The sequence below is a fragment of the Typopeltis vanoorti genome, chromosome 6 (genome assembly GCF_054136105.1).
Source record: "Typopeltis vanoorti isolate ZY-2024b chromosome 6, IOZ_Tvanoo_1.0, whole genome shotgun sequence".
NCBI lineage: Eukaryota > Metazoa > Arthropoda > Arachnida > Uropygi > Thelyphonidae > Typopeltis > Typopeltis vanoorti.
In genome coordinates, this window is record NC_143554.1 from 52,746,976 (window position 1) to 52,774,789 (window position 27,814).

General features: G+C 36.0%; 1 protein-coding gene across 2 annotated transcripts in view; it reads right to left on the bottom strand.

Annotated features, from left to right (window-relative positions):
- The window catches only part of LOC150105454 (unconventional myosin-Id-like), a 435,962-nt gene that overhangs the window by 200,276 nt on the left and 207,872 nt on the right, over window positions 1-27,814 (bottom strand). For both annotated transcript variants that reach the window (XM_090394828.1, XM_090394829.1), the window contains 2 exons: window positions 18,810-18,961; window positions 6,112-6,337 (listed from right to left, as the gene is read on the bottom strand). In XM_090394828.1, the coding sequence (XP_090250954.1) occupies window positions 6,112-6,337; window positions 18,810-18,961 (378 nt within the window). The remainder of the gene's footprint in view (window positions 1-6,111; window positions 6,338-18,809; window positions 18,962-27,814) is intronic.

A 27,814-nucleotide genomic window follows, 5' to 3' on the forward strand; every position in this document is an offset into this window, starting at 1 on the left:
TTATTCATTATCGATATGGATCACAATATGATGGAAAGTGATATTAAACCTGATATTAAAATTTGAGATTTAATCTCAGCTCTTTGCTTTATGCAGATGATGTTATACTTCTAAATAAATCTACTACAAGTCTGCAAGATTCCCTGACTAAATTGAATAACTATTGTAATAGATATGGTATGAAAGTCAGCAGTAACAAGATAAAGACAATGAAAATAGGCAGAAGCATTGGACATATCAACTGCATTGTGAAAATGCAGTTGATATTTCTTAGGCATGATTTTTAGTGAAGATGATAAATTAAATATGGAAATAGACAACAGAATCAACAAAGCTGATTCTGTTGTCTATTTGTGTATATTCTGGTATGGTAAGAAGTCAACTGAATAAATTTATATGGAATAAGAGAGAAATTAGTCAAAACACTAAATTAGCTATATACAAGACAGTGTTCAAACCAATTTTAACTTATGGATCTGAGAGCTGCGTCAGAAGTAAAACACTTGACCTAAGACTAGAGACTGCAGATATGAGTCTTGAGAAAGATTAAAAACGAGGATATTAGGAAAGAACTTGACATTGTCAGCATCCAGGAATGCGTTAGCAGAGCTAATCTCAGGTGGTATGGTCACTTAAACAGAATGGGCGAGGAAAGATTAGCAAAACAAGTGTTTTCTGCCAGGTTGTCAGGAAAAAGACCCAGAGGAAGACAAAGATATATGTGAATTGATACAGTAAAATGTGCCTTAGAAGATAAAAATATAAGATCTGATAATGTTGGAGTCTTGATAGGTAACAGACTGATTTGGAGGAAAATTGTAGATAGGAAGTTAGTAATGATATAAATTTTTCATGTAGTACTATCATATCCTGTATATCCCTTGAGGGTACATGGCAGGAATTTGATGATGATGTTTGTCTCTAGAACAGGCTATGTGAAGAAATAAACAAAAATACAAAATATACATAAAATTAATAAAATAAAAAAAATAGGAAAACAAAAATCCTTAGCCCACCCATGGTGCTAGGAGGTATTCTTATCTTTTATTTTTATTTAGTCAGTGTGGTCTTGCCATGTTGAAGTTTAAGCGCATCAAAATTAACAATGATATGCCTGGTTAAAACCAGACTACGAATCCCTTTCTATCAGAATGTGTCCCATAGCTAGATATTTAAGCTTTTGGAATCAGGTACTGACATTTCAGATGAATGTCAAGGAGATCCCACTCCAATATCACTCTCTTCTAAAACAGTTGCATGTCTTGTGGAATGTAATGTAACTGGTATTCTTCCCATGGATGTTGCTTGCAATAGTAACTGCTTGTAACTGAGTACTGTGACAAAATTTTCATACGGATATCATCAGAACAAACTTTTTAACTGTTTTGGTAGATCTTGCCAATCCTTCTAAACTTTTTTCAGTAAAGAATGTGATATTTTCTCTACTCAGGTTCTATGTTCTATGTTACATGGTAATAAGAAATGATGGTATATTTATATGAATGACTGATTTTCTCAGTTTCTAATTTCTGTTCAGATGAAGTATCAGTATCTTACCTGACTGGAGGCCTTGTGAGGGCTAAAAAATTGAAGAATGAACGATTCATGCTCAAAGAGATTTCTGGTTTGACTTGAGAGTGGAATGCCAGGGTTACCTTGGATGCTATATCAGCATTGGAATTTCATGTTGGGCTGCTGTCAATGCACAATATATAGCTTCACACAGTCAAGTAATCACCACTTTCCAGCAGTATAGCCTGTTTCCACAAATGAGGCTCTGGTGAACTTGGCAAGCATTGCTGCTGCAAAAGTATAATCTTCTCTATTGGTGGAAATACCAACTAGACCTCTAGGTGGTAGATGTCTTTCATCACCCAGTCAAATACTACCACCTTACTATTAGAGACCTGAAGTGATGCAGTCATGTTTGGTCACTAGAGCAAGGGTCTCGGTTTCTGTCCCTCCACTCTACCCACATGCAGTGAAAGTGATACCCTCAATGACATATCAATCTCACTGTTGGGGGCTGACCTTCTCCCATTCGAGGTATAGCAGTAAAATGATTCCGCAGGCCAGCCACTGGTTAGTACATAGGACCAAACCAGTTAATAATGAATTTGAAAGCTTCCCAATCAGCTAGCTGATTGGGAAGCTTCCAGACTTTCTGCAGTCAAAATACTGAGGTGTTTTGACTGCAGTCCTCATCCTTCTTGAGACTTCAATGTCCACAACTCATACTGGCTCCTCTTCTCCACTTTCACCAATCAAGCATGCAGGGATGATGAGGTGTTTGCCGTCAGCAATGACCTATCTTATATCATCAATCTTCCTACCAGAATACCTAACAACCACCTCCAATTTGCCAACATACTTGACCTATTCCTAACAAGCTCCCCTTCCAGATATACTGTCATTGTCACTTCATCTCTCGGTAACTCAGACTACAACCTCATACAAGTCTCTTTTGTCACAGAACAATCTTTACCCACCAGTTCACAGTCTCATGTCATTTGCATGAGTCTATAAGGGTGCCAACTGGGAAGACCTCTGTGACTTCTATCACTCCTTCGCATGGTCCGACTACTGATTCAGTTCTTCTGATCCAAACACCTGCTCAAACCAAATAACAGAAATCATACTCACAGGAATAAAGGCATTCATCCTTTATTCCATTCCAAATTCTCAGCCACCATCCAAGCCTTAGTTTTCAAAATAGTGTGCTAATTCTGTAAAAGAAAAAACTTCTGCTTACCACAAATGGCTCAAGACCAAAACTTCAGCTGTCCACTATTCCTACACTCTAGCTCACAATAGCTGTAAAAGTATCATCACCAAGTCCAAGTCAGACTTTCAAACAGCCAAATTCTGCAAAACTGCCTCCTGTTCAAATGGCAATTGCTCCTTCTGGTCCCTTGCCAAGGGACCAGAAGGAGCAATTCACCCAGGTTTCCACCAATCTCACATCCGGATGGTACTGTAGTTACCTCACCTAAAGACACAGCCAACTTATTGGCATCATTCTTCTCTTCTGATTCCTGCATTCATGACCTGGGAAAAGTTCCCTCCACTCCATCAAGAACAGCTCCCTTCATGTCTCCCATAGTCTTCTGGCAAAAAGAAATCCAAAGAATTGTTAATAACCTGAACACAAACAAGGCATCTGGTCCTGATGGTATCCCACCTATCGTGCTAAAAAACTGTGCCCAAGTATCGCCTCTTCAATGTCTATCTACTATCTTCAGTCTACCCTAAAATATGGAAACAGGTCCACATCCAACCCATCCCAAAGAAAGGTGATAAAAGTCAACCAATTAACTACAGTCCCATTGCTCTCACTTTTCTCTCTAAAATTATGGAGAAGGTCATCAACAACCAATTCTTGAACCTCCTAGAGATATACCCTTTTTCTTTCAACAAACCTTGTAGTGCTCAAGTATTAGAATCCTTAAGATCTACCACAACCAGTGACCTGAACTCAGATCTCCTAGCTATATTTCAGTGGGGACAAGGTGAATCCTGTAAACTTCAATGCTACCAAAACTCAGTTCTGCCTGATTTCTCACAAAATAATACTGAGACATCCAAACATGATCAGATTTCTCTTCTTGGACTGACCTGCACCTCTGATCTTTCTTGGCACAGCCATATTTCAACTGTAGCTTCTGCAGCTGCCAAAAAAATGGTGTCCATTTTTGCACAAGACACTACTTCATATCTTCACAGCTGCTAACTCTATACAAAGTCCAAATTCTCCCAGCCATGGATTATTGCTCCCATATTTGAGGCCGGGACATCAAAATCCTCTCCAGGATTCCTTGATCCTATCCAAAAGAGGCAATCTGTTAATTAATGACCCCTCTCTCACATACCCACTTCAATCCTTCTCCTGCAGATGATCAGTTTCTACCATACCCCTCTTCTACAGATACTTTCATGGATAGTGTTCTGCTGAACTGGCCACTATTATTCCTCCACTTTGCTCCAAAATCATTAAAAAGAGCCAATGCTAACCAACACCCTTTTACACTCCATTTTGAAACTCACCAAACCAACTCCACTGCCATCTCTTTCATTTCATCTACTTCAAACAGCCAAATTCTGCAAAAGATCTACAGTCTCTGCCACTCTGCTTTCCCAAAGATTACAACCATCAGCTGTTCAAGTTAAATGTGAACAGATTCCTCCTTTCTTCTATTCCTCTTGCCCACACACAGCACTAATGTGCTATAGGTCTTGTCGACTTTCATGTGTGGATAAAAAAAAAAAAAAAAAAACGCCTTGCATCTTGTCCCTGGACCAAGGAAAAGAAGTTTTACTACAACACTTTACTAAAATCCACTTGCAGGAAGCCAATAATCCAACTGATCCTGGCCAGGCCATCCAAGTCCTCCTGTCTTATGGAAAATGGGTTCAAAGCAGTGCACAACTACCAGAATCCTCCTTGCTAGATGTCCATATCCTGCACAACAACAAATACCGTGACAGGGCATTAGATTCCAGTGATTGTCTGGAGAATAGGAAAGCAAAAAAAAAGATTCATGAAAAGTAGAGAAAAGAAAAAGAAAGCAAAGTAGAGAAAAGAGGAAGAATGAAACATCATCAATGGGAGGTCTCATCCACCATGAACAGGTGTCCCACATGGGGGGGGGGGGATAAATTTTGTGAGTAAAAACCAAAAATGCAGACAGAGCCATGCCAAAGATAGAAAGATCCAAAAAAGATGGGAGAGAGAGTGTGTGTTAGACATGTATCAGAGCAGAAACAAATTAGCATTCTTGTGAATTAAAAAAGGGTTAGAAAATGTAAATGTCATAGACCATGAAGGCAGAAATGTAAATGCAGGATTGAATAAAAGTGGAAGAAATGTGAATGATGAGAAAGCATGTGAGAAAAAAAAGGGTTATATAAAGGAATCTGTGATGGATGGAAGATTGGTGATATCAGGGATGAAAGAAATGGTGTACTTATACTCATTATACACTAGAACAAGTATGAATTTGAGTGGATGGAGAAACAGCTGGGAAGTGGTGTGGAAGAGAAGAAAAAGAAGATTAAGCAAGAGAAGAGATAAAGAAGGCATGAAATAGTAAAGACTAGTATGATGTAGTTATACTATGACCAAGAGGGCATGTTGAGCTTGGTGAGCCAAGAGAACTTGTTGAGAGCATGATAAAAGTATCCTACTTGGGAAAAAAAATTAAAGACACAAATGATGCTGTTAAAGTACAAAGAGAAAAAAGGAAATACCTGCAAGTTTTGGCAGTACAAATGGTTTGAAATGTGCTGTGTAGTTTTCTTTTATTATACTAAATGATAATAAAAGCAAAAATAAATGAAAACATAACATTATAAGCAACTAAAAATATGCAAGAAGAATGCTAAATCATATATTTCTAAAAAATTGATAAAATATTCAATAAGAAATCTACTTCTGTAGATTTCTTATTAGAAACAAGGCTAAGCACTGTGTTCTTAATAAACATCTTTCACATCTTGAAAAATCAAAACTGAAAACTGACGTTTATTGCTGATTCAAAGGAAATGGTTAAATTGTAACCTGTTGCAGGTTCATTTCTAGTTGCTTACTATAAGTCTTTCTAGTCTTTCTGAAGTTACAAGTCAATCTTTGGCAAAGGCATGTAATTTATCCAGGAAACTCAGATTTTTAATCCCACGACTCAGAAAAATCAACTATAAAACTCACATTATCTATTTCAGATGATAATAGTTGTGTGATGCACTTGCACTCCAATGTTTTGCAATTGTTGCTCTGAATTCAACCATCATTAGTAATATGCTGCCCACCAATTTCCACAAGTCAGTTAGAGCTAAAACAGTTCTACCTATAACCCTCAGGAATAAAAGGCATCAACAGTTTTGATTTATATCAGTTAAATTATTATCATATTAGATAAATTCTTGCAAATATGTGGAATTTTTTTGCTTCTTTTTTAAATGCAAAGAACTTTGTGTATCTAGATATTATTACTGCATAAATGAATAGTAAAAAAGCAAATAAAAATAATCCACATTATTATTTAAAAGCATATAATAGATAAATTATAAATTAAATCTAGAATGAGTTGGACTTAATGAAATTATAAACACTACCTCATCAGTTACTTTACCAACAGTGAGACATGCTTCATCCATAATAGAAATTATTCCCTTGTGAGGTTCTTCAACTAAATTACAGATGATAGCATTATTAAAGTAGTCAATATTCTGCCAGGCAATACCTTCTCTTTGATATTCTTCTTGTTCTTGTTTCAGAACCAATTCTATAAACAGCTGTTGCAGTTTCTCATTACAGTAATTAATGCAGAACTGTTCAAAGCTTAAAAGAGAAAAATGACTTTAAATAAATACTGCATAAATACAGTTGGAATATCTTTTTCGTTTAATGATTATATTATAATCAGGCTTAGAAAATTATGAGCAAAAGCAATGAAAAATGATGAGATGAGAGATGAAATGAGAATGTTATGTGAAAAACAAGAGGGAGGAAGAGAGAGAGAGAAAAAAAAAAACTGCAGCAAATGTTATGAACAAATAAAGTATAAAAGTAGTGAATGCAGATTTAAGAAAACAGACTAACATTAGTATAAATTAAAATGGAATCAGGTATGAAGGATGAAACTCCATATGCTAATTAAGGAAATAATAAGCAGACTAAGTACAAAAGTGTGAAAGTTAATATGAAAATATCTAAGGATACTAGAAATGACACATCATTAGATTTGATTACAAAGATATGAAAGAGAACAGGATTAATAAGATATGTTTTAAAGGTGTACTTTAAATAACAACAGTTTTAACACCTTTTTCTTTAATAAGAAAAAGGTGTTAAAACTGTTGGTGGCTGTGGCAAGTATTCACAAATGACTTAGTAGATGAGAAAAGAATGCTAACAGAGACTCAAGAAATACTGTATGAAAATTTAAATTTACATACAGGATTGACCAAGGACATAAATTGACCACCTTGCAAGGATATATCATACAAGTGAGGTTAATGCATGTGACAAAGACTTATGTGGGAACAGAGGTGGATGATTGGAGGTTCTTAGGATATTGCAGAATCTCAATATAAATGGGATATCAGCTCTCATTATGCAGGAATGTGCAAGGAAATTGGCAATGTCTCTGACTAGGCTCTTTTAATTAAGTCTCAGCTCTGGTCGAGTTCTAAAAAAGTGGAAAGAGGGCAAATTAATTCACTCGCATAAGGGAAGTTTTAAGACCATAATAGTAAATTATAGAACAATCAATATCTCGGGAGTGGTGGCATTGAAAATTACTGGAAACATTGGTAAAGGAGAATTCAAGAATGAGTGGATAGGAATATGATAATCTATGAGGGTCAACATGGCTTTTGTGAAAGGCTAGTCGTGCCTTAGGAATTTACTAACTTTTTATAATAGAGCAACAGCTGACTTGGATAAAGAAAATTACTACATGATGATACTGCTGGATTTTGAAAAGGCATTTGACTAAACACCATATAGAACTCTGTTATGCAAATTGAACAAATAGGAATGGATATGACACCAATTATGTAGATAAGAGGGTGACTGATGGACAGATCAGAAAGTGGTATACAGAGAAGCAGAATCCAGGCAACAGATGGTGACTAGTGGTGTGCATGAGGTTGAGTGTTAGGACCACTACAGTTTAATTTTTACATAAATAATATAGGAAATATTCAGTTGCTTTCTAATGATGTAAAATTAATTACAGTAATAGTGAATCAAAGCAATGTGAAGAAATTTCAGGATGATTTAAATGGGCTGTCAGTATGAGCAAAAGATAATGGATGTCAGTTTAATGTGGAGAAATGTAAAGCTATGCATTTTGGGATAAATCGATTACCAGATTTGTACCATATTGAAGGAAATATATTTCATGAAATAGATGAACCTAGAGTTTTAGGGGTATGGCAGATAGAGAGTTAGTGTTTAGGAGACATCTTGCTAAGGTTGCCAAGGTAATATTACTTGGCTATTGAAGAACAAACTAACAACTAGAGATGAGGAAGTTATTATTCCTCTTTATAAGGCCTTTATACATCCACATCTGGATTTCTGTGATCAGGAAATAGGATTCTTGGGGATGAGAAAATGGTGAAAAGAAGTCACACTTCTTAAAATTATAAGAACATCACAATGGATTATGGAAATAATGAGGATGACGATAGTGGCATGTAAAAGCCAAACAGTAATGGTTCTCTTGTATAAGGCCAAGTTCAGGCTACATATGGATGACTGTGGGCAGATTTGGTTACCTAGTTTTCAAGGGGAAAAAGGATATGCTGGAGCAGGTCCAGATAAAATTCTCTAAACAAGTGTCAGGTCAATGGCCTGTAGAATAGGGGGAGAGATAATATTTATCATGTTATAAGAGACTTTTACTGTCTCAGAACTAACAGGAATTGAATCATCATTTGATTTGATGGAATACAGGTCTCTTGCAATTTACTTAAATGTAAAAGCTCCTAAAAAAAAGTATACTAAAAACATGCAAAACTGGAAGTGAATTGCAAAATTAAGATATTTCATCATCATCATCAAATTCCTGCCATGTACCCTCAAGGGGTGTACAGGATATGACAGTACTACATGAAAAAATTACATCATTACTAACTTCCTATCTACAATTTTCCTCCAAATCAGTCTTGAAATTGTTATTGTGATCCTTATACCAAAATTCTTAAGAATTTCAACATAACCACAGAAATCGCAGATCATCAACATTATTATTGCACAGGCACCTCCATCGAGTCCTAAGACTCATAATGGGAGACCCAACTATCAACACAATATCTATCTTACTCTCCTTGAAACCATTAACAGACAAAGCACGCACAACTGACTCAGGCAACCCATTCCATTCATTCACAACTCTCCAAGCAAAAAAATCTAACACTGATGCTCTGGTAACCATAGTCTTACCCAACTACAAGGGATGACCTCTTGTTCTGCACCCCCCCCCCTCTAACCAAGTGCTCAAACACTTCCCCTGCACCACTAATCCTATAAAATCCTTTAAGTAAATTAAATGCTTTTATCACATCCTCCCCCTTTCTTGCCAATCAACTAACTTTTGCAATTCCCAAACCTGCAATCCATCTTCATAGGAAGCATTCCACAGACTATTGACCATCTTGGTCACTTGCCTCTGGATCCTCTCTGCCCCTTCCTCATCCTAAAGAAATCCAGATGACCAGATATGGATGACCTCAGCACAGTAATCCAGATGTGGTCATATCGAGGCTTTATAAAGAAAATGATAACTCCTTTATCTCTGTTTGTTAGTGTGATCTTCAGTGACCAAGTAATCCATGAGCTACCCTGGCTACTCCAGCAATATGCCCTGTAGATACAGTTCCCCCCAATGTGATTTACAGCTTGTAATCTTTGTAACCCAAAATGCATAACTTTACACTTTTTCCACATTAAATTGACATCCATTATGTTTTGCCCATACTGTCAGCCGATTTAAATCATCCTGCAAGCTCTTTACACCGCATTACTATTACCCTACCCAACTTTGCATTAGCAAACAAATGAATCTCTCTTTTCAAATTATTTCCTATATCGTTTATGTACAAACCGAACGGCAGTGGTTTGATCGCAGAGAGACCTTACACCCACCATTAGTCACGTGCCTTCTCCTGAATTCTGCTCCTTGATATAATATGTTTTGGTATCTGTCCATCAGCCATCCTTTTATCCATATCATTAGTTTCATATCCATCTCAATTTGTTGCAGTCTGCATAACAGAGTTCCATGTGGTATCCTATTAAATGCCTTTGCAAAACGCCAGCAGCATCATCATCATATAGCCATTCCCTTTATCCAACTCAGTTGTAACTCTATTATAAAATGTTAGTAGATTACTAAGGCATGAACAAAGCCATACTGCACCTCATAGAGTATCATATTCTTATCCACCCATTCCTGAATTAACTTTTTGAAAAACTTTTCCCATACTTTCACCACCTCCACTCCTGAGATACTGATTAGTGTATAATTTACTGCCACAGACTCAGATCCTCCTTTATGCAAAGGTACTATTTTGTCCTCCTTCCACTCTCTTTGGACTTTGCCAGGCAGAGACTTAAATTAAACATCCTGTTCAAAGACATCGCCAGTTCCTCTGAATGTTCTTGTAAAATGTGAGCCGATATCCCATCCAATCACACAATTGAATGCAAATTCAATTGTGTGATTGGATGGGAAATTCTGAAATATACTAAGTATCTCCAATTCATCAACCTCTGTTCTCAAATCAGTCCCTGTCATCTCTCTTATAACAATATCTTCCCTTGGATGATATACCCTCACAAAATGGTCACTCAGTAGCACAATAATTCTGTCTGACTCTGTTACCTCTTTACCATCTGCACTCATTAAAGTTAGTTAGTTATTCCATAGTCATTCTTCCTGCCATATTATGAAAAACTCTGGGATTCCTTTCACTGGCTCAGCTAATAATCATATAATTCTCATAATGTGATTTTGCCTTCCTTACTCCTTTCTTTTGTCACCTTTCTCCTTATACCATACAGGGCTGGATTAAGACCCATAGAGGCCCTAAGCACTTAAAAGATTTTGGTGCCCCATATATATGTAATTCAAAATATAAACAATAATTAACCATAAAATAAATTTTAATTTTCAAAATGAAACAAAACTTATAGTAAGATGGAAAATAATGTTTATTTTTGTATACTTAGTTTATTTAGATTTGAAAAGTTTTCTCCTACTTTTTTTAATTGCAAAGTCTTTGATCAGATCGTCAAAATTAATCTTACGTAACACATCTGCTTCTATACTTAGTAGAGATAAGGCATTCAACCTGCCTTGTTGCATAGTTGTTCTGATGGGATCTTTAATATACTTCAACTGAGAAAATGAACGCTCAGCTGAACAATTTGTGACCATTAATGTTAAAAATATACGAAAGGCAATGTCTACATTTGGAAAGGCACACTCAATATTGTCTTCTACAATTATTTTATAAAGTTCAGCATGACTGAATCTTGTTTTTACATTTTTTGTTGCACTGAACTTATGGCGCACATGAGTGAAACTGCTGAAGCTCAGCTGAGAAATTAGTGTTCAAGTCCTCTGGGTAAGCATCAACCAGCTTTTGACAACACTCAGAATACCTTTCAATTTCAGTAGATGATGAAGTCACTGAAGTAGCATTATGTGGTACATCACTTAGAAAAGAACATCTCTCCTCTTCTTCTCATCTCAGTTTCAAGTTTGTCAACAACTGTGTAAAAGGTGGTGATACGAAATTTATCTCTGGCATTCAGATATACTTCTGGAGCATCTCTGTCATTGGGTACCTTCCTTCTGATATGTTTGCGAGTTTGAGCTGCCTTGTAATCAACATCTGGTGGCACTTCCTTTGTAGCTGCTTCATATCTTTCAAATTCATTCTGTGAAGTGCACAATTGGTCAGCTAATGATCCATACAGATCTGCACATGTTTTTAAGTTGACATCCTCATTCTGTAGTACTTAGCTTACTCTATGAAAATTTTGCAAAATCTCATCCCAAAAATTCAACATAAAAACGAATTCTAGCTCTTGCATCTTATGTGCAATATTATCTGCTTCTCTTCTTATGTCTGCCTTTTGTAACTGGTCTTCGGCTACACAGTCTAATGCTTCTAAAATTTGAAGGAAAGATTTCAAAATTGCTGCTGTTGCCATAGCATGTGGCTCCCATCTGGTATCAGAGAGGGATTTTAAGACATTTTCATTTCCAACACAACCTTTAAGAATTGTCCACCGGTTGAGGCTGAAAAAAAGGTATAGAGTAATAACTGCACTGTAGAGAAGAAATTAACTGGCTCTTGACAGCAGTCAACAGCACTTCAGCCTACTAAATTTAGTGAATGAGCTGCACAGGGCACATATATAAAAAACTTTTGTTTCTAAAATTTTTTGCTGCATCCCCTTATAATGCCCAGACATGTTAGCAGCATTGTCATAAGACTGACTCCTACATTTTGAAAAGTTTAGCTGACAAACTTTACATAAGTACTGCAACACCTGATTTGCCATTCCCTCACCGGTATGGCTTTTCATTTCCAGAAATGTTAAAAAGCGTTCAATAGGCTGTCCATCTTTTAAGTGCCTAAGTATAACACTTGACTGGTCGATATGTGACAGATCTGGTGTTGAATCAATGGACAAACTAAAATAACCAGAAGATTTTACTTCATCAAAAATAAGCATGTGGACCTTTTGAGCCACCAGTTGAATGAATTCCTCACAGGTGGCTTTGGACAGATAAGAAGGATTTCCTTTGCCACTATTTCCATATTTTGCAATGTGACCTGCTAAAAATGGATCAAACTGACTTATGAGTTCAAGCAGCCCTAAAAAGTTCCCATTTTGCAATGATCCAAATCTTTCTTCTGTTGCTCAAAAAGACAAGCCACGTTCAGCTAACGTACGAATAAAGCTATGACATGCCTCTGGACATGTTCCCAGTAATCACACTCTTCCTGAATTAGTTTTTCCAACTGTTGTCCCAACCTTACACCTTGTCTGAGAGTTAAGTATGTTAGCATAGAGTTTCAGTGAGTAGTGCTTTTTTCATGTTGATCAATTACAATAGTATTTCGCCAGTCACTGAACCCTTCTCTTGTAACAAAATGTAAGAAATTTTTAGGAGCAAACAGTTTACAAACAAAACAATAAACTGATCCTGTTGATGGTGAATACAATAACCACTCTCTTGTATTCCTCACCATTGGCTTTTGTCCCAACAAAAAGTTTCTGTGAACAGTATCTTACTGGTTTGCCACTACTGAAATGTCAGTAAGACTTGTCAAATGGCCCATTGTGGTAATGACAGTCACTGGGTCCACAAGCAGTCCAATAAGCTATGTCATCAGCAGAGAAATCAAGCCACAACCCTGGATCTTTTGCAGACTGAATCATTTCACCACCATCACCATGGCCCACTAAACTTTCATTTTCAGCAATTATTTCAACCTCAGAATGTTTAGTAAAGCAACTTGCATCAACATTTGCAGTAGAGATATCAAGGGAATTTACAGAGAAAGTGAGGTCAGTAGTGAGACATGTGCTAGATGAACCTGCTTGTGACACCTTGATGATTCCAACATCATCATATTTTGATTTCGAAGTGATCAAAGTGGTATTTGTGTCCACTTCTGATGATGGAGATTGGCTCTGATCAGGAATTGGTATATAATGCTGTGGAACTTGTGTGAAGAAATCAGTCAGCTTTGCAGTCTCGGAATCTAATTCCAAAGTCTCCTCTTGTTTCTTTTTTGATAGTTTTCGCTTTTGTGCACCACTTAACTGAACACGTTTCATCTTGGTTCTTGGGCTCTGTTAAATACAGAAATAAAAAAATTATTTTGTTGAATATTAGTTGACAATCAACACAGTTACACATATCACAGGCAAAATCATACGAGCAATTTAATTTTCAGCTTACAGCTGAATCTTGTGCTTTCGTGCTTTAATTAACTCTTATTTTACCGGAGTCGCATTTCTGCGACAGAAGCTAGGCCTTTTACCGGAGGTGTGTTTCTGATACAACCACGTGATTTGTTTTATATTTGCTTCTGGAGCCTTTTATAAGACATAATTTATTAAAACAAGGCCTAAAACAGATAGGAAAATAAAAAATAAAATGATTACATTAATTATAAAAAATTGCCTCATTTGACACAATGGTAGTACCAGAAAGCATCGTGAGCGATAATACGGTGTAAACGAACCATCATGCATGTGGTTAGAGTTTTATTAGGCCTTCTACACGTCATTATTTATTGAAACAAAGTAGGTAACAGTAAGAAAAGATAAAAACAATGAAAAACTAATTAAAAGTTAATTTAAATTAAATTCGTCATTTAACTAAAGCAGAAATTCTGTGGTGCCCCCCTTTCCATGATGCCCTAAGCACTAGCTTATTTTGCTTAATGGTTAATCCAGCCCTGCCTCCATAACATTTTCTTTATTTTTACAGGTCTTACTTAATGATATTACTCATCCATCTAACTCCCATCCGATTTTACCCTCCTGACCTTAGGTGTATATAGTGTGATATTGCTTTCTCCAGATATCCCATGATGATCTCCTATGCCCAGTGAACACCCTTTCCTTGTAGATCTTTGTGCCATGGTGCTACTTTGAGATGCCTTCTAAGTGTTTCATAATCAACTGCTTTGTAGATCCATATATATTCTTAACTGAATTTCTAGAAATCAAGAACCTCCTAAGTCAAGCCCACAGGACCACTTTCCAGTTGGAGGCTAGATCCATATGGACAGGTTTTCTGATTCTATAACAAGATCCAACACTCACGTATCCACGTATTCTGAGTCCTCTCTGTCATATTCTGTTTCAAGTATGTATCTCACAGTAAGTGTATAAATTCTATTTCCTTCCTGTCATATGATCTTTCATCCTTCCAGTCTATGTCTCCAAAGTTGAAGTCACCCATAATAATTACTTAACTTGCACTCATACTAATCTGCTGATGCATGCCTTCTACATCATCCTTGGGTCTCCTGGCCTATAGTATCAATATCATAATCAGTATATGTGTTGATCAGTGCTGACTGTTATATCAATGAGTTTACTACATGCTAGTTTCTTATCGAGTGATCAGTTTGAAATTAACTAGACTACAGTACAAGCTGACTAATACATGACTAGATATCAAATCTGTTCCATTACATATAATATAATTACATAAAAATGTGACAAATGATAACAATAAATGCTAATTGTATTTTTTTTGTTCTTCCTAACTCAGAAGAGGCCACTAGCAAATGTGGTGAAACTAGTCAATTTAATTATCTATATTAATATAGAAATTATATAGAAATTGCAAGGTTGTATCAGAGAGCTGTGAGGGCAGTGTAGAAAGTGAAAATGAAGGTATTAATACAGAAAAAATTAATGGTTTAACAGATAATAAAAAAGATGAGATAGATGCAATGAGTGAGATCGCGTGGTTGAGTGGAGTGATACATAGGGCAAAGCAGCAGCTGGAGCGTATGCACAGATGTCTACTATGTACCAGCCAATAATAAAAAGTATGATAGGAAAAATAAGAGTATGATTGTGAATGTAAATAAAATGAAGGAGAGAGTGCTGTATGGAGATTCGTTAGTAGGATGGGTGATAGTAGAAAATTTGACAACATCGTACCAACCTGGCACAACCATTAAGGACGTAAGTGAGTCTGTTAGGGAGCAAAAGCAAAGGGTGAAAGAAATGATAGTGGTGGCAGGTACGAATGATTTGAAAGGAGATAAAATGGAAATGATACAGGACCTGAAGGAATTGTTTGAGGTAGCAAAAGAGAAGAGTGAGAGAGTTAGGATGATTAGTCTTTTTCCGCGGTATGAGAGTTTAGAAGGAGGGCCATAATTTAATATGGCATATTAAAAACGCTAACCCATAGAGCTAGAGCAATCTGTTCCAATGACAAGGCTCTGACTGCTGAACTGACTCACTTACCACACCTTCTTGGCCAACGGCTACAATCCACATAAAATAAACAAAATACTAAACACTCCTAAGAAACCCCTCCCACCATCCACCACAGAGAACCACAACAAAACAGTCACCATCCCTTACATTAAAGGCACATCCGAAAAGATCTCAAGAATTCTCAATAAACATAAACTACGCACTACATTCAGACCATGTAGCAAATTAGCCACCCTCATCCGCTCACCCAAGGATAGCATTCCTCCTTTATCACATCCAGGAGTCTACCAAGTACCCTGCTCATGCAATCAAGCCTAGTACGGTGAAACAGGAAGAACTGTGAACATCCGCATCAGCGAACATAAAAGATACGTCCGGAATTATCATTATGGGAAGTCGGGCCTAGCAGACCATGCTCTGGATACCCCTGCACACAGGATCAACTGGAAAAACACAAAAGTACTACACAGAAACCCATATAAATCAGAGAGATTGTTCTTAGAGGCGACAGAAGCCCTAAAACACACTCCAAATCTCAACAAATATGGCTGTATTAACTTGCCGAAGATCTGGGAGACAGTCATATTAAGAAAAAACTAGCACGTTTCTAGGACTCTAGTAATATATGATAGCTTTTTTTTTTTTTTTTTTTTCAGATAGAGGGCGCCAAAATCAGGACTCTAGTCTTTGTGTTGCTGCTACAATTTTGTTTAGGTACACCATGTTGTTTTAGTCTCGCGTATTGTGACAAACAGTGTTTTTGTGCTCTGAAGATGCTGGTTATAACATCAGCGAAATATCAGCATCAAGTTAATAAATTAATTATTTACTTAGTTTCTGTGTTCTATTATACCGTTAAAATAATAAACAACATGTTCCACGAACACATAAGTCTGTCCACACGTTTATGGTAATCTGCTCATACAATGCTTTTCAATTATAACTGCTGCTAATGGAGGGGGGGTCTGGAAAGTTCTGAAACACCTAGAACAAAAATCATATTAAAGCAACTGATATAAATATAACCACAAGAAAAGAACATACTAGTAGCAGAATTATGAAGGTAACTTACGTTCTTATATCCTTGTATGTTGAACTTTCCAACCCCCTCCCCCGTATAAAGTGGCATTCACTCATAAAATGCTTTTCAATTATGAGCAATGCCCATTTATACCATTTATACAAATACTTACTGCATTTGCTCATACAACGGTTTTAGTAACATGACAGTGCACTGAATCAACCAATGCACAGTGTTCATGGACTCAGTTTGTTTATGACATCATTGCTTGATACATCACTATGTTTTGTTGTTTCAATGTGAATTATAAATTGTTTATTATAACTATTATTTTATTATTGTTAATAATGTCAGATAAAATGCAAAATTAGGTTCTGTTGCTTCCAATGAAAAAAGAAGCACAAACCTATTATATTAGATAATAAGATCAAATTTATTAAATAGGTCACAGACTAAACTTAACTCACACTACTGTTGTTACAGTTGTTAAAAACAGAGATAAAGTTCTAAGTAATTTGAAAAGTGCTTCACTAATTAATACTAGTTAACTGTAAAAATCTTATTGCAAAATAGAAAAACTTTTAATGGGCTGATGAAACTGGGGCATTTTTCCATAAACCAAGCTATTCAGAATAACTTTTTTTTGTTTTAGTTAAAACAAAAAAAAAATTATTCTAAATTTTTCATTTGCATATCTGCATAAGTAAATGCCTTATTTACTTATGCAGATATGATTTAAGCACTTATTATGACTGCTTAAAAACTATTAAACTGTTACATCCATGGAAAAAAAAAAGTGAATGGAAAAAAAAGGTGATCATACGACATGTTAGGTCTGGAACCTAACATGTCGTATGATCAAAATATACCTGTATGTATGTATGTAGAGTCTAAGAAAATGTAAGTGACCAATCATGTGGCAAAGGACTGTCTGCTCTGATTACTACTATTTAATTTTGAATTAATGGTATTGGGAATAATTTCCATATTCAGATAAACCAAATATACAACTGTTTCCTGATGATACTAAACTGAGGAGGGCAATAGTAAAAGAAGTTAATGTACAGATCCTGCAGGAGGATTGCAACTGACTGACCATGGTGACAAAGGATGTGTATGGTTATTTTAAATTACTGCCAAAGTAACTAAGGCCATGAGACCAGAGTATTATGTCTGTTAGACAGAAGATAATGACTGGCAATCAGTGATGCAAAACATATATTTATGCATTTCAGACTGAAGTAATTACAAGCTCTGCATATCACACTGATAGGTTGGCACTATAAGAAATTGATGTAGCTTGTAAGCTGGGAGATATAATGTAAAGGATGTCTGATGGGAAGAGAGGAAGAAGAAAGATATCTGCAAAAGTGGACAAAATAGCATAAAGGATCAGTAGGACATTGAAAAATACACAGAAATAAGGATTTATTGACTTTCTTCATCATACCTTGATACTCCTGAACTAATTTTCTCAGACTAGTTTCACAGAAATGAGGGAGTGATAATGCAAAATACCCACAATGAGGAAAAACCTAATAGTTTTTGATATCTAAAATTTGAATCATAGGCAGATAAGAGGTACAGGATTAGGACAGACACAAATTTCATATAGCAGATATAAGAAATGTTTGAATACATGCAGAGACAAATAACGAAAATATCAGGATTGTACAATGCTGGTAAATAGAAGACAAAGGAGGAGGGAGTATGACTGAGACATTTAAGCTGTTGAAGGGTCATTATCAGACTGACATTGGGGGAATTTTTCATGTGATGGAATGAAGATAAGGGATGAGGACAAGGAGACATTCCCTGAAAGTTACAAAAGGAAATATTGAGAAAAAGATTAAGAAGTACGTTTTTTGCATGGAGAGTGGCAGGAACATAGAATGTACTGCCTGAGATGATGGTGAAAGTGCAAACAGTGGATGAGTTTATGGAGTGGTATAATAGACTTTCTGCTGACATCCCACAATGAGTCCTGTGACTCCATAGAGGTCAGAAAATAATAATATTAAGAGGAGAAAGAGAAAATGGATCATTCCTGGAAACCGAGTCAGATTGTGGTTAGATGAATGTAAAGACTAGGTTTTTGTTTGGAGGATGATACTCAAGATGGAATGGGCTGCAAGAGAAAAAGAGACAAGAGATTTGCACACTGCTGATGAATGAGCTTAAGAGGTATAAGAGACAGTCTATAAATTAGTGCAGGCCTCTCACAATGAGTCCTTAGACTCCATAAAGATGCATGATCAATACTAATAAATAATGATAATATTTTACCTGTTGTTTTCAAAAATTTCAAAGCCATATATATCTAATACTCCAATTACTGTATTTTTCCCTGGAATATATCCCCCACTACTATTAGAGTGAACTTCTATAGCCTCATTAATTTTTTCAACAATCCAAGAGAACATACGTTCATAAATAGCCTGAAAAGCCATAAAAAATTCACAGTTAGAGAGTATATTACAAAAAAAATTTTTTTTAAGTTAAAATTATTACTTATAAAGATATCCAACAAGTCCATATTTGCTTTAAATACAGTACTCAATATAAAAAAATAATAACAATAAATAAATAAAGTATCCGAAGACATAACTTCCTATTAAAGTTACAGTTCTGAATGTAAAAGTGTCTATAAGTCCTTCAGTTTATTTCATTAGTCAACTACAAGGGGGGTTTAAAAAAACAAAGCAATGTTCCACTTATGCGAAAAACTTTACTCTGACAATGATGCATGCATAGTCACATAAGAACAAATGTAAAATCATCTATACATTTGTTTGCATCATCAAGATACTGGTGTCAAGTGCTTATAAACAAAGACAGTGTGCTATATAGTATAGTTAGTTGCAAATAGCTGGCCAGGTGCTCTTTCACATATAAAGAGTTGGATATTATAGTACACCCACAGATTCAAGACCCTTCATCATTTCTGCACATGTCACAAAAAGGAGAATCCATTCCGATAATAGGGTAATCAATCCGTCTTCTGGGATGAGTTTGTTTATTATTACAGGTTGGAAAATTTAGCTTTTCTTTTATGAACATCGTAGTTTTTAAACTAGTACAGCGACAGACAAGAAAGCACGTGATTTCGCATGTTGGGGACCAATTCATACATCCTTAATTTCTTTCCACCCTTCAGCATGAATCGACCATTCTTAGCAGAAAGCCAAGTGGAGCTCTACAAAGTGTGGCGATACTATACCGGGAAGATTATGATGGTTGCAGCACCATAATCACTTATGCGCAGTTTATAGCAAGTAGCACTGCATTATCATGCAGTGCTACTTGCTATAAACACATAATAGCCTTCACATAATAGCCCAGGACATATGTCACCACAAATAGCGCATATTACTGCCAGTGCTTTTTTGAAATGGTACACAATAGTACCATTGTGTACCAAAAAGTTGAATAAAGTGATACAGCCTCCATGTTACGTGTCATTGTTCTAAAGTGCCAGCATGCTGTACCACTGCATACCATTTCAGTGCTTTTTTTGAAATGGTACACGATGGTACAGCATGCTGGCACTTTATGAACAATGACATGTAACATGGATGCTGTATCACTTTATTCAACTTTTTTGGCTAGAAAAAAAAGTGTACTAGAATCTATTTTTTTGACAAAAAAAAAAGTGCTGGCTACTGTTATCCTGGAGTGATGGTGTCATTCTAATTGAAAAAAATCAACAAGAAGAACACCCTTATGATGCCAAACACTACTGCCCTTCTTTTTTGATAGCAAGCTATGAATTTTTTTTTTTTTTTTGCAGAATAATATCACAGATGGTCAACTAATGATGAATTTCTGCTAGTGCTGTTCTCTGAATGCAGAAATCAGATCACACTGCTTGCATCTATTCATGATTAACTTCAGTGATCCTGTGATTAATGACTTTGTGATCTTTTGTCTGGCAGTACAATGCCTTTGAATATCATTGTCAGCCAGGTTCAGTAGTTCATAAAGATGGAAATAATACTTTCTAGTACTTCTCTTTCTTGGTTAGGTTGACCAAGTGACAGTCTCTCTATGCTCTCTCTCCAATCAACAAGCAATGGAAACAAATCTCAGCATGCATGTTTGTAAAAAGACTTTAGGTAGTAAACAGTTTTCTGCTGGTGAGACACTAACCTGATTTTTGTAACATTAATGAAAAACCAACCTGATTACTACAATAATACCATATTTAGTCTCTGTGGAAGGGGAAAGAAACCAGACTATTTAACCCTTAATTCACCCACAGCACTTAAACATCAAAGGTTTACAACCATTGGGATAATGTAAAGTATTAGAAACCATTCCATACCAACTGGCTGGAATGTACAAGTATAATCATGATATTAATATGTGTATATAGATAGATACTTGTTGTTACGCCAAATGTATTTCTACAACCAACAGATAACACTAATAATAGGACTCTAGCGTTGATGTATAATTTTTTTTTTTTTCACCAGAGGTCAGGCCAACAATTGTTGCAGCGGTTGGTCAGTATCTTTAACAAACTAGTTTGTGTAGTGTAGCTTGTTTTCTGTGTATAGTTGTATGCTGCAGAAGATGACCTTGACATAAAGGTCGAAACGTCGAATGTAGATTTTAGTTATATTAAACTAAAGTTTTTATTCAAACACGGTAGTTGTCTCCATAATTTTCAAAAATGCATTCGGATCACTGTGTAAGCTTAAAAGAAAGGATTCAGATCATCCATGGAAATGATACCTACAAGCGCTGCAATCGCTATGGTAAGTTAAAGATTCGTATTTCCCTTTTGATCAATCGGCTGGCCTTTTTAAAGAGATGCAGAGACAATAACCTTATTCCTATCTGCATCAGGCTAAAAAAGAAATTTATGTCTGCTAAGGCACTCCGTATTTATGACCGCACAGAAAAAGCAATGCTCAGAGAACAGATCCAAACAGCGCACCAAAACCTAGCAACAACACAAAATCTGGTTTCAAAATTGCAATCTGAACTATTGAACTATATTAATCCAGACATTCTACAAGTACTTGAAAGAATTACTGACAATTCGGCCAAATATACCCTGGAAAAGAATAAAGAAAAACTCAAGACCAAATTCCACAAAGTTTGAAACAACGGCAAAATATGGCAGCCAATCACAGGAATCCATCCAATCAGAAGACCTCCTTCTTGATAAACACCAACAATGAATAACAAACAAGGGAGACAAGGAGCAACCAACCACCGGCAAGCAAGAACCATGTGATCAACCTATCAAGCCACACCCTCAACAACGGCGAACTTATGCTACTGAATAAAGGACTTCACTAAGCAATAGCACGTAAAAAGGTAAACAAATTGGATTTTATCTACTACATAGAAAGAGGCATCAGGTCCCTACCTAACAATATAGCATATAAAATAAGACTAGAAACTAGCAATGTCCTGAACACTAAGAAAACCATACAGAATCTCACAAAAACAGAACTAGCAGCAATTAAGTCATTAAAAGCCAAACAAAACATAATAATAATGAAATCAGATAAAGGCAATGCCACTGTCGTCCTTGACAGATCAACATGCGTACTTCAAATGAATCAACTAGTAGCCGATAACAACACATATAAGCTGGTAAATTATAACCCAACAAAAAAGATAAAGGATAAAACAGAGAAACTACTCAAGTCCATCACTTCTTGGCCACCAGACACGGTTAAAAAACTCAAACCTCACTATGCCTGCCCCCCCCCAGAATATATGGGGTCCCAAAAATACACAAACAAAATGTGCCCCTTCGACCAGTTGTAGAAGGAATAGACAGTCCCAATTACCACTTAGCCAAGAAATTAGCGGCAACACTCAAGGAGTTGGTAGGTCATTCTGCCTCCTACATAAAAAACACACAACACTTTATAAACAAAATTAAAACCATAACACTCGACAAAGATGACTTATTAGTCAGTTTCGATGTTTCTGTCCTTTTCACTAATGTCCCCATCAATGACACAATTCTCCTCCTACAGAACAAATTTCCGTCTGACAGTACGGCCCTCTTTGCCCACGTATTACAGTCCGGTTACTTCGTGTGGCAAAACAAATTTTACCTACAGAAAGAAGGTACAGTCATGAGCTCACCGCTATCCCCCCCCCTCAATCGCTAACTTCTACATGGAAACCTTTGAGCAAAGGGCTCTTGATTCCGCCATGCTAAGACCGACCGTCTGGCTTAGATATGTTGACAACGTGTTCGTGATCTGGCTGCACGGGTGACAAACGCTAAACACATTCCTTAGCCACATGAACAAACAACACGAACACATACAATTCACCATCGAAATCGAAAATCAAAATTCGCTCCCGTTCCTAGACACACTAGTCACACGTCTTCCTTCAGGCAGTCTATCCTTCACGGTCTACTGAAAACCGACACACACACACATTGGCCAATACATACATGCTAATTCATAACACCACCCATCACAAAAATATGGAGTCGTTAACACCCTTAAAAAAACAGAGCTACAACAATTTGCTCTAACCAGCAAGCCCTGAAACAAGAACTAAAAATCATCAGCAACACATTCATCAATAATGGCTATAACAAAAATACTATTAATAAAATACTCCATAAAACAACAACAAAAACGAATCTAGATTACAGTAAAATAAAACCATAGCCATCCTATACATTAAAGGGTTATCAGAAAAAATCAACAGAATCCTACAACATTATAACCTCAATGCCACCTTTAAACCACCCACTAAACTTAAAACCATATTCAACTCCTCTAAGGATCCTCTCCTCCCATTAGCACATCCTGGAGTCTATTGCATCTGCTGCACCTGTAACTAACTTTACATTGGTGAAACAGGACAGACACTCCCTATATGCAGGAAAGAACACATTAGACATATTAAACATAACCATTATGGTGAAGCAGGCCTCTCAGACCACGTGCTTAACACCTTACACCAAATCAACTGGACAAGCACCGGCTCTTTACACCACACAAAAACCTGGTATGAAAGGAAATTTAAGGAAGCCTGTGAAATCCTCATAAACCACCCAAATATCAACAACAAAGATGGCATGAAAATTCCAAGGATCTGGATGGCACACATTCAGCCTACCTAATATATAAGATCCAGCATAAGTCGGGACTCTAGCCAATCTTCAGCTAGTATTAGAAACCATTCCATACCAACTGGCTGGAATGTACAAGTATAATCATGATATTAATATATGTATATAGATAGATACTTGTTGTTACGCCCAATGTATTTCTACAACCAGCAGATAACACTAATAATAGGACTCTAGCGTTGATGTTTTTTTTTTTTTTCACCAGAGGTCAGGCCAACAATTGTTGCAGCGGTTGGTCAGTATCTTGAACAAACCAGTTTGATTGTAGTGTAGCTTGTTTTCTGTGTATAGTTCTATGCTCCAGAAGATGACCTTGACATAAAGGGCAAAACGTTGAATGTAGATTTTAGTTATATTAAACTAAAGTTTTTATTCAAACATGGTAGTTGTCTCCATAATTTTCAAAAACAAATTAAGGTATAATAATCTCCATATTCTTATTTGTGTGTTTTTCAAATCCAAGTGATCCTTTGTGATATTTAGCCCACTTGTGTAATATGTCCTCCAAACTTTGACTCCTAGTACACTATCATCCTCAAATTGTCATTCATGATAATATAAGATTAAGAGACTTTCCTAATCTGACCACAGTAATGAATTTTACTGCATTCTTGTTGGAGGCAGGGTTAAACCTAGAATACATCAGTTGATCACTATGGATCACAGTGGAAAGACTGAATCAACAGCATATGCTGTTAAGTGACAGTCAATATTTGTGTCTTTGCAAATGTAAGAAAATCAAAAGTTTGGTTTAGTTTATTAAAAGGATTTTGGACTCCAAGTTCAAAGTCTGAAATGTTAATTACTACTTCATGATATGGCTACTATTGTAAATAACCTTGCCTGCAGCGAAAGCTGCATACAATTCCAAACATGTGATTAGGTGAGTGAAATTAATGCACTATAATAAAAAAGCAAAATATACTGTATATATATATATAAATATGGTGTGAGCAGAGGAGTAAGGAGTAGGGTCTTTGCATGGAGAGTGGTTGGTGAGTGGAATGCACTGCCTGAGTGTGTTGTAGGTGTAGACACATTGAATCAGTTTAAAGCACTGTTGGAATTAATTCCAACAGTGTTTTAAACATTGTGTGCAATAGTGTGTATTGCACACAATACACAATAGTGTGTGCAGCATTATTGTGTATTGTGTGCAATAGTGTGTACCTCTCACGATGAGTCTCTGACTCCATGGAGGTCAAATGTTAATAATAATAATATCCCAAGATCATATTTAATACCAAGATAACTTATCACTACATGCTAAGATGTCATTGTGATATCTTTTGTGGGAATTTGATGTCATTCATAACAATGTATACATAAAGATGCTCAAGAATACATAAATGTTATGAATACATAAATATGTAATTCATAACAATGTATACATAAATATGACTTCTACTTTTTTTTTGCTGTAATGAAAGTAGATATTTAGGGAAGGAGGAGCACTTTTCCTTGAAATTTATTTTGCAAATCCACATATTTACTTATTTATTGGCATACTTATCTCTGTGGACCATTGTTAAGTCGGAATGAAATTTAAATTACAGAAAATTACGTTTCATACGGACTTAACATGGTTCTTATGCTTTAGGAGTAAATAATGATTTATCAGACTAAATAGGCACTTGTACAGCAATCAAAATTTACTAAACAGAGAATAATTTAGTTTTATGTTGTCTTGTATTGTATTGTAAAGTTTTATAATATATTAAGCTGTTTAATCGTTACTGCTCTGTAAGTACCTAACAACTGCTAGGAAAGAAATGTTATTCCATAATGCGAAATGGCCGACTTCTGTAACATGTACTACAGTGCACTGGTATATCCTTTAGTAAGCACGGTGCCTTCCCCCCCCCCTTCCACTACTACACTCCGTAGGTTGCGCGATGATTCTGCGTGCGGTGCCGAGTGATGCTAAGGAAGCTTGACGTAGAAGTTGATGATGTGGTGCGGAGTTTAAAACAGCATGTAACGCAGAAGTAAGTCTTCCCTTTTGCTGCTGTTTGAGTGTTCTGTGCCCTCGTAGGTCCAGCTGGTGTGGAGCCTCCCCGTGGTGTTCCTTTTGTTCGATGAGGTTCCAAAAGAATGACTTGGAAGCCTACCAGTCGGCAGCCAGCCCAGCAGATGATAATCGCAGAAGATTACAGAGATTTCCCGATATAAAGTGAGAAAGAATCTGTAAAGAATATCCTGAAAATGTGGGAAATGAAATAGACGGCGAAGATGAATATCTAGACGAGATTAGTGATGAGGCCAGATTGGTAAAGTACATTTTTTTCATTCTTTTACAAGTGGAAATGTTTAGGAAGATTAATTGTAAATGCTAGGAGAGACTCTAGAGACTGTTTCATTGATTAATTGTGAAAGGAAGAGAATAATGTATATAAAATAATGCAATGGCCAGTATCTAGAAAGTAGTTCCTAAATGAAAGAGATAGAGAAAGTTATTGTATGAAATAATCTTGTGAGAGATTGTAAGGAGAATTAATTAAGTCTGCTATATAATGTGAATAGAATTATTGGATATAATGTGAATGGAATTAATGGATTACAGTAACATAACAAGTGTAAATGTTTAGATATCATGAATAAGATTCTCAGATTGCAATCCATGGGAGAGAATGAGTAATTGTAAGCTAAAATGCTAATTCTTTACCTACTTTTTAATTGCTTGTATAATTTAGTGTCATAAAGTGTATTACATGTCTTTACTTGAATTAAATGTTTTGTTTAAAGTCTAAATGCTGTCTTGCCTGAGATTTGTACCTATTGCACTTGCTCATAAAATTTGCAAACCTTAGCGGGAGAATAGATAGTAATAGGACATGACTGCAGATATGAGAATTATAGCTGATAAGATTGAATGCTGACTGGGTTCTAATTCCTTGGTGATACAAGCTTTGTCAAATCTAGGATTCAGAGTGGCACAGCAGAAAAATAACTTTCTCTGAGTCTGAATAAGGAATTAGAACCAGTGCTGAGACAAGGGATAGGCATCTGCCATTAGCATTTCCTTTGTCTCACAAACCAACAGCTTCACTCTTGTCAGTAATTCGGCCTGAATTAAGTTTGAGTTAAGTGAAATAGATAAAGTTTAAAGCAGAAGATATTAGATAGTAATAAGGAAAGGATAAGAAGGAATTATTATAAAGGGAAAAATAGTACAAGGTATATATATATATATATATATATATATATATATAAGGAATTAAAGAGTTAACTAACGGAAGTGAGATATAAGTATAAATAGATACTATAAGAGAAACGTTAAATGATAAAAGAGACACGACATAACAAATGGCGACATAACACCATACAGTGTTCAGAGTTTCATGAGTCTATCATAATAAATCTAATTATTGTGTTGAGAGAACTACATCATCATCTCACATAGAATGCTGTACACTAAAATAGTCCTTGACTTTTGCGAGGAGACAAAAATGATAGAAATCAATGAAGATTAGTCTAAGGTAAATGGTTGATGACTCAAGTTATTCACCATATAAAATAAAGTCAGCAAATTTTTGTAACTATCTGTATGCTTATATCAGACTATGCGTTATTTTCTTGGAGAAAAAGATGCCGATTGAGAGAACAAATTTCTAATGTGTTCAGTTCCGCAAGAATTCCAACACAGTGCTCAAATTAAAGGTGATGATATTAGCATGAATTCTCAATGTTCACAATCCCAGAAAATGGTAAGCACCTCACAATCACCAGCAGATAACGCAGTCTTCAACTTTTCTGATGCTCGTTAACTCTGTTGATTTCATAAACTGCCTTTTACTTTCACACTCAAAAATACTGCACTGACAATTTACACTGACAATCTTGTAGGAATAGTACCAGCCAATGAATACAGCATACCAGCCAATGAATTAGAAACTTTGATTTAATACAGTAGTTTCCATATAGGCTTGTGACTGCCAATTCCGATCCTCTTCGATTCCCTGCACATAGTTCAGTGAGATCCAGGTTGGGAATGGCCTTCATTAGATGCTTCGGTCAATTGCTGCAAGCAGAAAGTTCTGTTGATCTGTAAAAGCCTTCTCAGATGATGCTGATCTTGATTCATGCACAATTTTTCCCTCAAGTAGAGTTATCAATCAAAATTATTATCATGCCTGCTTTCTTCTCCCCTAATATTTTCTGAAACCCT